At 39.5% G+C, this 17924-nt stretch overlaps 1 protein-coding gene across 9 annotated transcripts in view; it reads left to right on the top strand.

The window, feature by feature from the left end:
- The window catches only part of Akap13 (A-kinase anchoring protein 13), a 285104-nt gene that overhangs the window by 85834 nt on the left and 181346 nt on the right, over nt 1-17924 (top strand). For all 9 annotated transcript variants that reach the window (XM_027408158.2, XM_027408162.2, XM_027408164.2 and 6 more), the window contains one exon: nt 16945-17092. In XM_027408158.2, coding sequence (XP_027263959.1) covers nt 16945-17092 — 148 coding nt within the window. The remainder of the gene's footprint in view (nt 1-16944; nt 17093-17924) is intronic.

Below are 17924 nucleotides of genomic sequence, written 5' to 3'. Positions count from 1 at the left end.
AATCAGCAAATTCCTCCGTTGATTCCTGTTTATGTTGTTAAGGAAAGTTAAGGGCTTTGCTTGCTTTTGGACTATGTCTGAGTATTTTTCTTTTAATAGAGTGGGTACTATAGATGAGTGATCCTGTTGTAGTTTCTTATCAGGGGTGTTTTTGAGCCTTGCTTCTTTTTAACTGTCATTTTATGGACTTGAGCTGAAGTCTTTCATTCTCAGAGCATTACATTTTAGATCTTTTGATTTCTCATACAGTTATCTCACATAAGATGCACTGTGGAGGAAGATTGTTTGCAGAATGGAGTTAAGAATTCATTTATCCAGCATACATTATTGAGCACTTACAACAACTCAACACACTTATAGGCACAGATACAGCATTGAATAAAACAAGTATGCCTTTTACTCAGATAATTATTTGGTCTCAGAATCCTGTACATCAATATACTGTATATGTGTTATATGTCATATTAGGTGTCACAGGAGAAAGCAAGCAGAGCAAGACAGCTAAGAGGTAGAGTGGGAAAGCTCTCACTCACCCACATACACATTTGAAGGATAATGGTCATTAGTGTTCATGATGAGCATATGTGACCTTTACCACCCATGTGTAGAAGTGCATGGGGCAGGTGATATAGCCTTTCCATGGCTTTCTTTTGTCTAGTGTTCATTGGGCCAGGAACTCTGGTCCTGGCTTATGTATTCCTGATGCTCAAGCCATGGCATATTACTCCAAGACTGTGTCATTTTGTTAACTTTAAGACTTTGTATACATCCGTTCACATCCTTGAATTTATCTTTTGCCTGTCTTCTCAGTTCCTACTTGTGTCTTCCTTCCCCTTTTAAAGATTCATGCTGCTTTACTTTCTTTAATAAACCTTTCTATTCTGTAGCTGCTTTATTTATTTCCTTTTCTTTTTCTTTTGTTATGCCATAGCTTCTGTTTGCGGTTTGCCTGAGTCTCTCCTACTCCATCAGGAATTAATTCTTCATGTGTTTCTGGTTATTTTTGGCTAGGAACAAGTTTTTGACTAGGTACAAGAACCAGTAAGATGTATGTACTCTTTTGTGTTTGTGAGGAACACATAACATGGTTTCATCTAAGTAAAACAACTCAAGCATTTGGTTGGAAAAGTAGCGTTCTTATTAGCAGGTGCTGCAGCATCGACCACCTCACACCTCCTCCTAAAAGGTATTTGGACGAGGAGTTTACAGACTTGGACCATGTAAACCTCTGCCTGCTACTTGCTTCTTGAAACAAAATTTCATTGAAACAGGTTTTTTTTTTTTTTTTTTTTTTTTTAGCTATTTATTTGTAGAGAGAATATGACTGTGAGAGTTAGATGACAGTGTGGAGTAGGTTCTCTTCCTCCAACATGTGGATTCTGTGGATCAAACACAGATCTGTGAGGAGATTGAGGCTTGAGTGGTGGTGTTCCAACAAGGGCCTTTAAAGATGAGCTGTTTTGCCAGCCTCTCCTTGTTTCTTTATGCGCTATTGTCCATGTCTGCTTCTGAACTATAAAAAGAGAGAATTGAGTAACTGTGACAGTGACTGTGTAGGTTCCACAAAGATGAAAGTTTTTACCGAGTCCACAGGAGAAATTTTTCCAACCCCTACTTTAGACACGAGGTCAGCACATGCATGATAGAGACTGTTCTGATCTCTGTTTGTAGCCTGAGTGTTCTCAGAGAAAAGCAGCTCACCTTAGTGCCTGGGCATTGGGGTTAAAACAGAAACTTGTGGTGGTGTAAAATACAAAAACTGGTTTACCCCTTTCTTGAGACCAACTTCCCTTTGTCTTAGTTCAGCGGACCCCAGTCTTTCTGAATTGATGTGATTTCACTCAGAGGTTAATGAGAGGAGGGATGTGGCTTAGAGTGCAAATCTCTTTAACAGGGTCACAGCCTTCTTCTTGGGGAACTGACATGTCCATCCATACAGCAGCAACCAGATGGTGTGGTGGCGGTGGTGTCTGCTCTCCCTCCCCTCCACCCCTACTCTCTATATCAGACCTCACTGCTCCCGAGGACAGGCAGACATTGGCTGTAGGGGGAGCTTTCACTCTGACTCTTGTATGATTTGCCCAAGAAGTAGTAGCAGGACTGTGGGCCAAGGTTTCTGGGAAGAGAGATTGACCCACCTGTCTGATGAAAGATTCCATCCTTTGAGGCATTTTATTTTGTTTTCTTGGTATCTTCATAGATGGATTCCAGCAGGTTCTACTTAAAACATACTAAGTAGGAAGTGAGCTGGGTGAAATAGAGAACTGCCTTGCTTTGGGGCACTCAGTTGGGTTTTGTTTTTCTTTTTTTAAAGATAGGAAGGCAGCATCTGTGCATGGGGGAAGGGGAGTCCACAGGCTATAAGGGCAGGTGATATCACTGTTGTGTGCCCTTGGGACTTTTCTTGATGGCCTCCCAAGTGATCTTCCTCTTTCAGTAATTTCTGTCCAGTAGTATTTTCCTCACACAGGAACTGTAATTCTTTTAAGATGTGAATTATGTTACTATGTTGCTTGCCTCTCCTCTTAGGGGTTTAACAGTACATTCAAAACAAATCCCCGTGCCCACCATATAATGCATTCCAAGTCCTGTTGCCTCCCATCAGTGAGTGTGTCTCCTGACTGAGCTATTTCTTCTGAATGCTGATTTGCACTTGCCTTCCATTTGCCATGTTCTCTTCCTTGACCCCATGCCGTCAGGTTTAGCTTAAGTGACTTTTCAGAGGAACTTTCTGTCCCCACTCTGGCTACACTTTGCATGAAAATGTTTTTCATCCATGCTTCATGCACTTTTCAGCCTCCTCCTTTTATTAATCTTTTTTTCTGCCAAAGGAATTTTCCCTCTAGGGTTACATTTTATGATCTGATTGTGCCTGACATCTGAAAGCAGTGGTTCTAACCCTTCCTAATGTTGCCAGCCTTTAATACCGTTCCCATGTTGTGGTGAACCCCAACCATAAAATTATGAGTTGCTACTTCATAACTAATTATGCTACTGCTATGAATCAGGATGTAAATATTTGATATGCAGAATATTTGACATGCCACCCCAAAGGGGTCATGACCCACAGGTTGAGAACTGCTGTCCTAAAGTATAAGCTCCTTCTACCCTGGTTCTGAAAAGTTCCTAATGTAATGTAGCAGTTATTAAATATATGAGTCGCCACTCATATTACTCTAGAGTCAGCATTTTATACACAGCATTCTGCAAGGTGGCAAGTAGTCTGCTCTTGAGGAGCTTCCTGCATTTAAGGAATAGTGCTATCGAGTGGAAGACTTTGTGTTTGGGCACACATGTATTCTCTCCTTCTCCCCCACCCCCATCCCTGCCTTCCTCCTTCTCATCCTCCCTCCCTCCTATAGTTTATGTCCCATAGTTAAATTCTGTGGTATTATGTTTGGGGGTAAATTTCAACATAAAGAATGCCTCATAAAGATGGAATTGTAAGGGCGGCTAATATTTATGTGGGGTTTGCCCTCGTTACATGGCATTGTTAAAGTTCTGTCATAGCTAGTGTTACAACTTCTCAAATTTCACAGCTGTTTCCTGTACGACTGGATCTTGTGTATAATTTCTTTCACCTCCTCCCTTATCACCTTTGAAATGTCATTTCGACGTTTCAAGAAGAATTTGAAATCAAGCAACAGAATTTGTGTTCTTTTGGCTCCTTAGAGATGACTCTGTGGGAAGTCTTTCTACTCTCCTTTGCTTAGTCATGTCAAGGTTTCCTTTAATTCTTGTTGTCCCTAATCTTGATTTTCCTGCAGCATTTTTTATTCAGTTGGAGCCACGCATAGCTTTTCTGATCTTCTCCCGGAAGAAACAGAGCCCGGGAGGAGCAAGAATTATTTTGTTTCTACAGCCTGTTTCTGTCACACTGCCTCACCCATGTGCTCACCAATGTCTGTTAGGAGAGGAAAGGATAGACTTCGTGTACTTACTATATGTGCCATTTTAAGTTTCTTTTTTAAAATAAGAAATATTTTGGGTTCAGCTCAACAAACACTAAGGATATACTTGCTATAGGCCAGCCACATTAAAGAATGCAAACATAAATAGTCCCTTCTCTCACTCAGCTATGTTTTGATGATGTTTTTGGGTCTTGTGTGTTGGCCTGAAATGGTCTGCCTTGCGTTTGGGGCAACATGGAGCATAGGCATTTCTTCAGATACTTTTCTGGTCACAGTCCTCATGTAGCATGTGAGCATTCATCTCTACATATAGAAAAACTGGTATTTATGTTACTTACTGAGATGCATGTCTGACACTGTTCCTTGAATGCAGGAACTACTTAACTTCATGATTTTCATATTGCTTAGTAGCAGAGGTGTGTGTGTGTGTGTGTGTGTGTGTGTGTGTGTGTGTGTGTGTGTCTGTGTGTGTGTGTCTGTGTGTGTGTGTGTGTGTCTGTGTGTGTGTATCACATATATATACAGAACACACATACGTACACACATGCACATGCACACACATACACCAGTATGAAGTGCTGTTTAGAAAGAATGGATGAATAAATGAAGATTGTGGTAATGTAGGATTGGCAAAATGGCCTAGTAGGTAAAAAAGCCTCTACTACCAACCCTGATGAGCTGAGTTTGATCCCCCAGTCCCACACGGTGGACAGAAAGAAAGAACCTCTCCACATCCACCATAGTGAGTGTATTCCCTCTGCCTCTATATAATGTAGCAAATAAATACATAAATCAATAAATAAATGCAGTAGAAAATCATTAAGACTGAAGTAATAGCAGAATGGAGGGTGAAGTAATTAATATGTTTGTGTCAGACCATTAAATAAGCTTCTACCAGTTAACTTACTGGGTAGACCCAGAAGAAGAATTTACACTAGCAGCAAATGTTTGACATAAAGTAAGATACTTTGAAGGAAATGCTTAGGGACCAGATTTTTTTTTAAAAAAAATCCTTTTAATTATGTGTTCTTGTGTGTGGGTATGTGCACATGAGTTCAGCTGTCCTAGAAGCCAGAAATGGCAGACTCCCCCTGTATCTGGAGTTACAGGTAGGTTGCAAGCTGCTGAAGTGGGATGCTGGGAACTGAACTTGAGTCCTTTGTGAGAGCAATATGTGCATTATCTAGCTACCAACCTCACTAAATACTGTAGGGGTTGTGCTACAACAACTGGCAAGAGTCTTTTCACTGCATACAGACTAGCTTTACCTAATTATTACAGACTAACAATTATACCTTGTCTAGATTATACTATCTTCAAAAGGCTTTTGTCGTTACCAAGTACTGGTATTATTAATAACAGATTGTTAAAGAGAAATAGGAAGTATTTAAAGTGACCCTCCCTGTTCATTTTGAACATTTCTTTTGGCATCCACTGAAGGTTTGCTATTTCATGTTACACACACCACTTTCCATTTGTGTTCTAGCCTTTATCTCAGGATCAGAATAGTGGGAAGAATATAAGTTCTGGGGTTGTACTTGAATTTGAATTTTGACCCTTTCTAGTTTTGTTCTCAGGCAAGTCATTAAAGTAAACATTCCCTGGGTCTTAGGGCTGGAGAAATGAATGATTCAGCAGTTAAGAATGCTTCCTGCTCTTGCAGAGGACCTGTGTTTGGCTTCCAGCACCTACTTGGTAGCTCACAGTCACCTGTAACTCTAGTTTCAGGGAATCCGAAGCTCTTTCCTGACCTCTGTGGGCTCCTCCTACACACACATGGTGCTCATCATGCACTTAGGCAGACACATAAGTAAATAATTACTTTTCTCATTACTAGATTGGGAATAAGAATGCCCTGTAGTAGTGCATAACACATAGTTCAGCCCTGAACTGCAGCAGACATTTAGAAAACAACAGCAGTAAGTGTTAGCTCATCTTGTCTTCATACACTCAAATATTCACTGTTTAAGAAACAAGTTTGATACTGAAAATGCTGTACTGTATTATTCAGTTTACCTGTATAACCTGTAAGGGGCAGTTGTGTGAAAGTAAAGACAAGCCACATGCTCCAAGTTCAGGGCCCAGTATAAGTGGCCTTTACAGAGTGAGCTATTTAATGATGGAGCTGGGTATGTATACATCTACATTGGTAGAGCATTCTACATCCCCAGTCCTTTATTTCTTTAGAGCCTTTTGAGCATTATAGGTTTTGCTTTTTAAACCCTTTTATTTAGAAATAATTTTTAAAGCGTTCAAATTATATAAAAATTCCAAATCAGTGCAATGGGTACCCATGTGTGTTAAGATGGAACTTCTTAATTTTAAAAATTGTTTATAATTAATTATTTTTATGATTTATTTACTTGTATTTCATATGCATTGGTGTTTTGCCAGCACATGTGTCTGTAGGAGGGTGTCAGATCCTCCAGAACTGGAATTACAGACAATTGTAAACTGCTGTGTAGGTGCTGGGAATTGAATTCATCAGGGAGAGCAGTCAGTGCTCATAACTATTGAACCATCTCTCCAGCCCTTTATTTGGTTTTTCAAGAGTGCCAGGTTTGTCTAGAAGGAGCCACTTTAATCTTGCCTTTGTGTATACTAGGGCAGGCCTTTCTAACTTTCTGACTCCCTCCCCTTCCTATTCCCTGTTTTCTATCAAAAGAGAGTCTTCTAGACTCATCTAACAGACACTGACCCAGGCCCCTGCCAACCACTTTGAGGAGCTTTTCTTTCTTTTACTGGAGAGTTGTATTTCTAATGATTACAATCTGCTCTGGCTTTGCTTACTGTTACAGGGTGTTCCTCTGTTGTGAAATGGTTCAGTGACATTGAACACTCGTTGCCTTGAGTTTATAAGGAAAAAGACTACATTGTTGCCTATGGGGAAGTTGTATCAGGCCATCAATCTTTGCTTGCTTGCTTTAAAAAAAAAAATGTTGTACCCTCTTTGTGGATGTCCTCCCTCCCTCCCTCCCTCCCCTCCCACCCTCCCCTCCCTCCTTCCCTCCCTCCCTCCCTTCTCATAGAAAGACAAGACTTAGATTTACTTATTACCAAAGTCCTTGGTTTCACTTTACTGTGGTGGCTTTAAATCTCATTTTGGGGAAATTGCTGTTCTCAGGGTATTTAAGTAACATATACTGCCATGTTAAAACAGATAAAAGTACGATATCTTAATTGGGCCTCATGTGAAAATTCTTCACCTTCTGGCCTTTTGTTCACTTGATGCTTCTAATGGTTATTGTTAGTTGTCAGCTTGATAGAAATTAGCATCACTTGGAAGGTGTGCCTCTAGTCTTAACTTGGGGATTATTTTGAGTACATTAATTAAGGTGGCAAGGGTGGCATCATCCCCTGACCTAAGAGGAGAAAGTGAACTGAGCTTTCTGTTTGATGGAGTGTAACCTGCTGCTTCAAGTTCCTGCCTCATTCTCCCATGATGAACTGTATTCTGGAACTGTGAGCTAAATAAATCCTTCCTCCTTTATGTTGCTTTTATCAAAATGTTTTATCATAGCAACAGGAAATGGAACAGCTCTGATTTTTAGCATTTGCCAATTTTAGCAACATAATTTCTTCCCTAATGATTTATTTCAATGTACCCATCCCTTTTTACTGGGGGCAGAATTGTCAAGCAATGTATCCTGGAAAAAAATATGTCAGTAGCACACTATTTTGTAGATTTTCTTCCATATACATACCATAATGTAAATCTCAAAACAATATAGTAAGATATTTTTATTTTTATTAATTTTTAAAATGTAAACTAAAAACAGTCTTATTTTACATACCAGTCCCAGTTCCCTCTCCCTCCCATCCTCCCACTCCCCATCCACGCCTCAGCAAGGGTGAGGCCTTCCACAGGGGATCATCAAAGTCTGTCACGTCATTTGGGGCAGGACTGAGGCCCTCCCCGCTTTAAGATACAGATTTTTTTTTAATGCAGCATTTTTTAGTTTGTGCTATATTTGCTTTTAGTCTATTGTAGTTATTTATTAAGTTTAGTTTTTAATAATGACTGTGCTTAGCAGATGGATTATAGAATTCCCAGAAATTTAACAGTTCATACAGGTTTCCAAGATACTGCTGTAGTTATCTTGCCTGCTGACCAGATCTACCTTCTAATATTGTGTGGCCAACATTGTTTAAGACATCAGTGATTTCTCCTCTTTTACCATTTCTTTCCCCACAATTTCTTACTACCTTTTCCCCCTGTATCTCTATTTACCATGTTCCCTACTTCCCATGTCCTTCCTCTTTCATCTGCTTCTATGGTATATTTAATTTCACTTTTTATCCCTGAAATGCCTAGTCATTTTCCATTCTATTACCCACTTCCCCCACATTCATGCTCATTGAAGTAGGGTTCTGGAAGACTAATATCTTGTGGAATGGAGAGTCTACTAGCAAGGTTTTGTAGAGAGAAATCTTTGGTCTGAGAAAAATAAAGCATATTCTTAGAGTACTATGAGAAGTCAAAGTTAAGACATTTTTTATCTCAATCATAAGGAAAATTTTGCAGTGCTACTAATATAGTAGATGTTTTGTATTAGTAAGTTCAGCATGTGGGCAACTGAGACTCACCACCATTTAGAATCCTCCATTTATTTATTTTTATTTAAATTAAAAACAATCTTAGTTTACATACCAATCCCAGTTCCCTTTTCCTCCTGTCTTCCCACTCCCCCCGACCATCTCCCCATCCCACCCACCAACTTTGCCTTACAGAAGCTTCTCAGTTTCAGGAGGTCCCATTTATTGTCTGTTTCAGTGTCTGTGCTACTGTGTTATGTTTAGGAAGGTGATCTCCTGTGCTAATGTGTTCTAGGGTACTTCCCACTTTCTCTTCTAAGAGGTTCAGTGTGGCTGGATTTATGTTGAGGTCTTTGATCCATTTAGACTTATGTTTTGTGCATGGTGATAGATATGGATCTATCTGCAGTCTTCTACATGTCAGTACCATGTTGAAGATGCTTTCTTTTTTCCATTGTATAATTTTAGCTTCTTTGTCAAAAATCAAGTGTTCATAGGTGTGTGAATTAATATTTGATTCCATTGGTCCACCTGTCTTGTTTTTGTGCCAACACCAAGCTGTTTTCATTACTATAGCTCTATAGTAGAGCTTGAAGTTAGGGATGGTGATGCCTCTGGAAGTTCCTTTATTGTACAGGAATGTTTTGGCTATCCTGGGTTTTTTGGTTTTGGGGGTTTTTCCACATACAATTGAATATTGTTCTTTCAAGGTCTGTGAAGAATTGTGCTGGGATTTTGATGGAGATTTCATTTAATCTGTAGATTGCTTTTGTCAAGATTGCCAGTTTTATTAGGTTGATCTTACCTATCCAAGAGTATGGGAGATCTTTCCATTTTCTTGTATCTTCTTTAATTTTTTTTTCTTTAAAGACTTAAAGTTCTTGTCATACAGGTCTTTCACTTGTTTGGTTAGAGTTACCCCAAGATATTTTATGTTATTTGTGGCTATTGTGAAGAGTGATGTTTCTCTGTTTCTTTTTCAGTCCATTTATAATCTGTATATAATAGGACTACTGATATATATATATAATATATATATATATATATATATATATATATCGTGTATACTGCCACTTTGCTGAAGGTGTTCATCAGCTGTAGGAGTTCCCTGGTAAAATGTTTCGGGTCACTTTATGTAATCTATCACATCATTTGCAAATAGTGAAAGTTTGACTTCTTCCTTCCCAATTTGTATTCCCTTGATCTCCTTTTGTTGTCTTATTGTTCTTGCTAAAACTTCAAGTACAATATTGAAGATATATGGAGACAGTATACAGCCTTGTCTTATTCCTGATTTTAGAGAAATCGAATTGAATTTGAATCTCTGTTTCTCTCCATTTAGTTTGATGTTGGCTGTTGACTTGCTGTATATTGCTTTTATTATGTTTAGGTATGTTCCTTTTATCCCTGATCTCTCCAGGACCTTTATCATGAAGGGGTGTTGGATTTCGTTGAAGGCTTTTTCAGCATCTAATGAGATGATCATGTGGGCACCCCCCCCAATTTGTTTATATGGTGGATTACATTGACAGATTTTCATATGTTGAACCATCCCTGCATCTCTGGGATGCAGTCTACTTGATCATGGTGGATGATTTTTCTGATGTGTTCTTGGATTCAGTTTTCCAATATTTTATTGAGTATTTTTGCATCTATGTTCGTGAAGGAGCTTGGTCTGGAATTCTCTTTCTTAGTTGTGTCTTTGTGTGGTTTCGGTATTGTCCCGCGCACGCTGTATTTTCTCGGCCGGCAAGAAATACACGCAGGACACTCGGATCCTTCTGCAGACAAGCTTTTAATGCATCTTGTGAGGGGAGAGCATAAGCTTACCAGAGCGGAGACACTGAACCAAGAAAACCATCCCTTATAAAGGCTGGCCAGCCACCTGGGACGTGTTACCCTATGAATGGCTTCAGCTCCTCAGGCCAAATGAGCCACGGGATAGGCAGAGATCAAAGGAATGGAGATTACCCAGCGCCTGTGAAGTAATTTACATCTTGGTGTCTTCAGGCACCATTATTGTAATGGATAATGCAGGAACCGGCTCCCTACATATCCCCCTTTTTTTATTAATTAATGAAAAGGCTTTATATTTTTACAAGCAAATAGGTCACCCATATGTTGAGGGATAGAGGCAGAGGTTGAACCTTCCCAAATCAAACATTAAGACTGTGTACGAGAGTCGCCATCAGGCTGTTAGCTTGACCCGAAGTACTCTCGACCTGTCCTCTGCCGTTTTTCTGGGAAAGGGAGTCTCGGGGCAGGTAACCCTTATGCAGGTCAACGTACCTCTCAGAGAAGCCTGTATATTAGGCAACTCTGTGCGATGCCTTTGCTCAGCATCCCTCATTGGGCTGCCCAAACCAGACACTCTACCCTGTGCAATGAGCCTAGGCTCCGGGTGTGCAAGAGCTGTCTGGCCGGCGGCCTATTGCTTAAGCATAGTTAGCCAAAATATAAGCGCTTGGGCGATCTCTTGGTTTGAGCCCTGGAGCTTACAGACCAGCCAGAGGAGTAACACCAATCCGCAAACGGCTGCATCAAACAATCCCACCCCCACCCCTTTTCTCATAGACCAGCCAGAGGTAACAGCAATCCGCAAACGGCTGCATCAAACAATCCCACCCCCACCCCTATAGCGATACAATCTCTCCGCCAAGGACAGGAGTTAATCTGGATAACAATAGCGGCTCTCAACTCCCGGGGAGAGGGTGGAGTTCCGACTTTTGAAGGTCCGAAGAGGCTCTTCGGGTGAGTCTTTCTGGGATCCACAGAGGATTTTCTTCATCCTGTGGAAAAACACAATATCGCTCCCCTGGATCTTATGAGAATAGGATCCGGGCCTCTCCAAAGATCAGTTAAGATATCTTTCCATTTTACCATTTCCTTTTGGCCTTTTAGGTTTTGAGGTGAGACGCTTGGCCCGAGCGTCAATGTTTATGAGGCTTTAAAGCCCCAGGCATTCCAGGCCTTTAAGAAGTGTTGAATAGCAGGCATGGCCTTTTCCCCTATCAAAGACTGGGAAAGCCATCTGTAATTTCCTCTGCTCCTCTGATGGTAAAAAGGAGTCGGTACCAAATAGTGGGGGTGCTGATGGAAGCACACCCGCTGGATTAATAGGCGATGGCCTCATATTTGTTTTCACTTTTGGCAGCTGATATCTATCGGGGTGGTATCGTGCTGCCTCCTTCTCTAGCTCTGCTTCCTTGCTAGAGTCTAAAATCTCAGAGTCTGAGCTGCTCAGCTCCAAGGCCTCTAGTTTCATTGTAGGGCAGAGGCTAGGTTTTGAGTCTTTATTTCTCCTAAATTTACCGGGGTGTGACCGGTTATCCCCTATTTTTTCTCCCTCTTTTTTTGTTTCTTTTTCATCTAGCTGAGCTGTTTTCTCTAAAACTTTATCTCTTGAGCTTTCAGAGTCATCAGAGCTATCAAGATTTAAAGCTTTAAACTTATTTACAGAATCATCTAACAAATTATTCACTCCCTTGTCAGTAGACATCCCGGGAGGTCCTTTTTTCTTATTTGTTGTTAACAAATTATTCACTCCCTTGTCACTAGACATCCCGGGAGGTCCTTTTTTCTTATATTTTATTGTTAGGCGCGCCCCATCTCTCATCACATTCGGTTTCTGATATGTAATTCTGGACTTCTTTAAGATTGCTACAACAGTGAGAAAAGTCAAAATAGCTCCTAGTAAAAGCATAGAAGCCTCTATATTAACCTCCCAAAATAGCAACATTCCCAAGCCAAAGTCCAGAAAAAACATACCTCTCCGAATTTACCACCCTGCAGTTCTGAATCCGCCTTGTAGCCAAGGGGTCTCCGCGGTGCCGGAGATGTTCACATGTTCCCGGGTTTCGGCACCATATGTCCCGCACACTCTGTATTTCTCGGCCGGCAAGAAATCACACGCAGGACACTCGGATCCTTCTGCAGACAAGCTTTTAATGCATCTTGTGAGGGGAGAGCATAAGCTTACCAGAGCGGAGACACTGAACCAAGAAAACCATCCCTTATAAAGGCTGGCCAGCCACCTGGGACGTGTTACCCTATGAATGGCTTCAGCTCCTCAGGCCAAATGAGCCACGGGATAGGCAGAGATCAAAGGAATGGAGATTACCCAGCGCCTGTGAAGTAATTTACATCTTGGTGTCTTCAGGCACCATTATTGTAATGGATAATGCAGGAACCGGCTCCCTACATGGTATCAGTGTAATTGTAGCCTTGTAAAAAGAGTTTGGCAGTGACCCTTCTGTTTCTATTGTGTGTAACACTTTGAGGAGTATTGGTATTAGCCCTTTGAATTTCTGTTCGAATTCTGCACTGAAACCACCTGGCCCTGGGCTATTTTTGTGGAGGAGACTTTTGATGACTGCCTCTATTTCATTAGGGGTTATAGGTCTATTTAAACTGCTTATCTGTTCTTTATTTAATTTTGGTAAGTGGTACCTATCTAGAAAATTGTCCATTTCCTTTAAATTTTCCAATTTTGTGGAGTACAGGTTTATTACCTGATGATTCTCTGGATTTCCTCAGTGTAGGTTGGTATGTCCACCTTCTCCTTTCTGATTTTGTTAATTTCCATACTCTCTCTCTGCCTTTTGGTTAGTTTTGCTAAAGGTTTGTTTATCTTGTTGATTTTTCTCGAAGAACCAACTCTTTGAGAATCTTTCATTGATTCTTTGTATTGTTCTCTTTCTTTGTACTTTATTGATTTCAGCCCTCCATTTGATTGTTTGCTGGTGTCTGCCCCTCCTGGTGAGTCTACTTCTTCTAGAACTTTCAGGTGTGCTGTTAAGTTTCTAGTGTGACTATTCGCCAGTTTCTTTATGTAGGCACTTAGTGCTATGAACTTTCCTCTTAGCATTGATTTCAAAGTGTCCCATAAGTTTGGGTATGTTGTGCATTCATTTTCATTGAATTCTAGGAAATCCTTAATTTCTTTCTTTATTTCTTCCTTGACTCAGGGGTGATGCAATTGAGCATTGTTCAATTTCCATGAGTTTGTAGACTTTCTATAGTGTATGTTGTTGAATTCTAACATTAAACCATGGTGATCTGATAAGATACAGGGGAGGTGGGTTATTCCAACTTTTTTGTATCTGTTGAGGTTTGCTCTGTTGCCCAGATTTTAGAGAAGGTTCCATGGGGTGCTGTGAAGATGGTATATTCTTTTATGTTTAGATGGAATGTTCTATAGATATGTTAAAACCAATTGAGTCGTAACTTCTGTTAGTTCCTTTATTTCTCTGTTAGGTTTCTGACTGGTTTTCCTGTCCAGTGGTAAGAGGGGTGTTATAGTGGGAGACTTATGTGTGATTTTATGTGGGGTTTTATGTGTGATTTAAGTTTTAGTAATGTTTCTTTTACAAATGTGGGTGCCTTTGTATTTGGGGCATAGATGTTCAGAATTGAGACTTCATCTTGTGGATTTTTCCTGTGACTGATATGAAATGACCTTTTTCATTTCTTTTGATTAATTTTAGTTTGTAGTCTATCATTAGGATAGCTACGGCAGCTTGTGTCTTAGGTCCTTTTGATTGGAAAATCTTTTCCTAACCCTTTACTGTGAGGTAATGTATGTCTTTGAAGTTGAGTGTGTTTCTTGTATGCAGCAGAAGGATAGATTCTGTTTTTGTGTCCATTTTGTTTAGCCTGTGTATTTTATAGGTGAATTGAGACAGTTGATATTACGAAATATTCAGGACCATTGACTATTTTCCTGTTATTTTTGGATTTGTTGGTGGGTGGTGGTATTTTGTGTGTGTTTTTTCCTTTTCTGGGTTTTGGTATCATGGGATTATTGCCTATGTTTTTGTGAGTGTAGTTAACTTCCTTGGGTTGGAGTTTTCCTTCCACTACTTTCTGTACAGCTGGATTTGTGAATATGTATTGTTTAAATCTGATTTTGTCATGAAATATCTTGTTTTCTCCATCTATAGTGATTGAAAGCTTTGCTGGGTATAGTAGTCTGAGTTGGCATCCATGGTCTTTTAGTGTCTGTAGAACCCTTTTTATTAAAAACCCATTTTGTTAAATGGACATTTTAACAGTTACTCTGGTTAACATTTTCTGTGTACATTTTTTATTTGGGGGATCATCAATACTTTTTAGATGATGCTTAATATAGACTGCCTTTTTAATTAGTTATGATCGTAAAGATGATCAAGCTGAAGAATATATTTTTCATTAATGAAGTCAGGGAAATTTTCATCTTTGTAAGCACAGGACTGTGTTTTTTAGGCTTGTGTTATTGGAGACTGATGACATAGATGCAGTCTTTTGCTGTCATTAGGTGAAACTGGAATAATGGTTGAAAATATGTTGAACATCTTTGTTGTTATTCAGTTCCTCTGTGTAGTTAGCAGTGTGACAGACTTGTTAATTGTGCAGCCAGACTGTTTTTAATGTGTTCTGTGGGTTGGGCCTAATTTTGAACAACAGAGTAATTGTCAGGACTTTTCTTGTGGTAAGCAGGGATAAAGTAGTCAGTCTCCTGGATACAATTCTTACTAAGATCTACAACACTTCCCTTCCAACCCCACTTGCTTAATCTTTCACAGTCATCTCCAATTAATACTAGATGCCTAGTGAACCATCATAGAATAGGAATCATTTGCATCTGTGAAATGTGGAGTTTGTTTGCTCTATTAGAGGGAACCGGCTGCTTTTAGTTCCAAATGCCTTTAGAATTTAGCCTTTGAGTTGCCTTGAAGTGACTAAAGCTTTGTTCCCTTCTCTTGGGTTTATGGCTATGTGAATTAGCTTAAAAAAAAAAGTATAAAAGTAATTCAGAACTTAGTTTTTTTTGTTTTGGGAGTGAGAAAAGAGGTTGGCATTGAAAGCTTTGTTTCAAAAGAAGGATTTTAGTTGCTTATGTCAACCATCTCATGCTTTCATTGAAAGGAAGCCCCAAATGTAACTAGTATGGGCAAGAGACTGAGTCCTCTGGTGGCGAGGAATCCTTGGTTCTGAGGAAGATTCATTCTTAGAATTCCATTTAGAAATCTAAGTAGACTTCCTCTCTTGTAAACTTCCTCTCTTGTAAAGATGTAGGTGGTAAGCAAAAGTGACCATAGTGTGTGTGTGTGTGTGTGTGAATGAATGGGCACAGCTGGCCTCCAGCGGAGCTTTGCTTGTGATGTAGAAATTAATAAAATAAGCAAGAGGCAGAGTATGGCCCATGGGTCTTAGTGTGCAGTTCATGAAGAACAGGATTAAACTTGTGTTTTTATGTGTGGGATATGAGGGAACAAATTTAGAGAATTTGGACTATTCTCAGTGTGCCTCAGACATCATGCTAAAAAATGATGAACATTTCATTGGCTTATGCCTTTCAAAATCATTTCCCAGAGAATGATGCTTGCATAAAACCAAAATATCGTTTGGAATATCCACCAAAGTTAATGATAATTCTTTTCCTGACCTTGATATCCATTGTGTTAGGTGCTTTGGAGTGCTCCAGTTATGGCCAGATAAGTTATGACTTATTTAGCGTTATGGTTCATTCTGACTTACGTTGCAGACTCTAGCACTAAGAATAAAACACAAGTGGCATTTACACTTCAGGAAATACTTTGAACTCAGTCTCCAAAATCAACATTCTGTTAACATTTATTACACTTAATCTTAGGTTTGACCTCATGATTTGGAGTTTTCAGTGTATGGCCTTTGGCTTCACTTATTCTGGGATTAATGTGGCCACAGGGTGGCATGGTTCCCTTACATATTTCATTGTTGATAAAGTGAAAGAGGAAAGAATGTCTTTCTCCAGTTCTTATGTTAAAATGGCCAGGTTTTCACTAAATTATTGTTTACATAGTTCATTATTAAGATTTGTAGAATATTAAATCCCAGTCAGTACTCCAAACTTTGTGTTAAAGGGTTTTTGTTGTTGTTGTTGTTAGTCTATGGTTATAACAAATTATGTTTATAATTGAGAAGAATGACATTTAGGGCTGCATTTTACAGACTGTATTTAATTATAAGCCTCATTTTATTAAAAAATCAGTTTATAAAAACTGATAGAAGAGTATTTGAAACTGGTAGATAAAGATGTTTTTCATCATAAATAATATCCAAAAGCATGTGCAGTTACTGGCATGATCCTTACCTGATTGTAAAGGCTTAATGGAAGGATGGCTAAAGGAAAATAGGGATCTTAGGTGGTCAAGAGGCACAGTTGTTTAAAAAAAGTGACCTTTTATCTTAATCGATGGAGAGTTCACTCTGTTCTGTGAATTTTCACATATCAACTCTAAAGACAGAAGACAGAAGGGTTGCTTCCATTTATACAGTCAAGGAAAGTTAAGTTTAATGGGCCTATGCTAATCTTTGTAGGTGGAATTTGAAGCACATTACTGTTTCAAGGCTTATCTAGATGCACTCACCTTTGTTGGGGAATAGCTAGACTTGGTAGTAATTTATAAGGTGTAGAATTTAGCGGGTTCCCAGGAACCTTATTAATGCAGACCTGTGGACTGTTTTCCGTTCATAGGGCGATTGTGTTGTTACAATTCTGCTTGCTGAAGAGGACAAAGTTGAAGATGATGCTATTTTTTACTTGATATTTTCCGGTTCTACCCTCTATCACTGCACAAGTACCCGGAAGGTCAGTTCTGATACCTTGGAGACAATTGCTCCTGGTAAGTATCTGAATGGAGTCTTTTTTAGCCTTTGTTAGTTATTTGTTAGGTTACCTTTTATTTTTTGTCAAGGGCTAGCTGTGAATAGCCAAGGCTGGCTGAGAAACTCTGTCTTCTGCCTCAGTCTCCTGAATGCTGGGATTGCAGGCCTATACCCCTATACTGGGCTTCTTTACTAGTAGTGACCCCTCTCCCACTCCTCCAGAGTAATAGAAGGAGCAAACCAGGGTACAACAGCTGTCGTTAGATGTTTTAAGTACATGATATTGCTTTTGTTTGTCCCATACATGTCTGAACCTAACTAGAAGTAAAGGAAATAAAGTGATGTTATAAATTTAGCAGTATCAGGATCAACAAAAACCATTTTGTTGGATGTTGAGAGTTGGAGAAAATTGGGAGATACGTGGAAAGTATGCATTCTCATGATGATACTTAAGATTTCATTCTGAATATCATAGCAACAAAACAAATAAGGTATAACCTAATTAGTAATAAATACATCCCTTGTGTCTGGGATACAGAAACTTAGAGTGTCTTTCTCACAAGGTGAATTCCTCAGATTTGCAAACCATGGTCACCATGGGATGCAGGGTTACTTACCACTGTATTTGTAAATTTAAACAAACATTTAAAAATCCAATACAGGTTATCAGGGCAGTGCTATTGGATGGTAACATAGCAGTTATCTCTTTGACTGTCCAACATCTGAAGATACATTAATTTGTGTTTGGGGCTTAGTTTTTTCCTTAGTCTTCCTTTACAGTTAACAGTTGGGCCAGTTTTCACCAGAATTTAGAAGAGCACACTTAGAAGAATACTCCAAATAATCCTG

The sequence above is a fragment of the Cricetulus griseus genome, chromosome 3 (assembly GCF_003668045.3).
Source record: "Cricetulus griseus strain 17A/GY chromosome 3, alternate assembly CriGri-PICRH-1.0, whole genome shotgun sequence".
NCBI lineage: Eukaryota > Metazoa > Chordata > Mammalia > Rodentia > Cricetidae > Cricetulus > Cricetulus griseus.
This window is presented reverse-complemented; position numbering and strand designations above follow the sequence as displayed.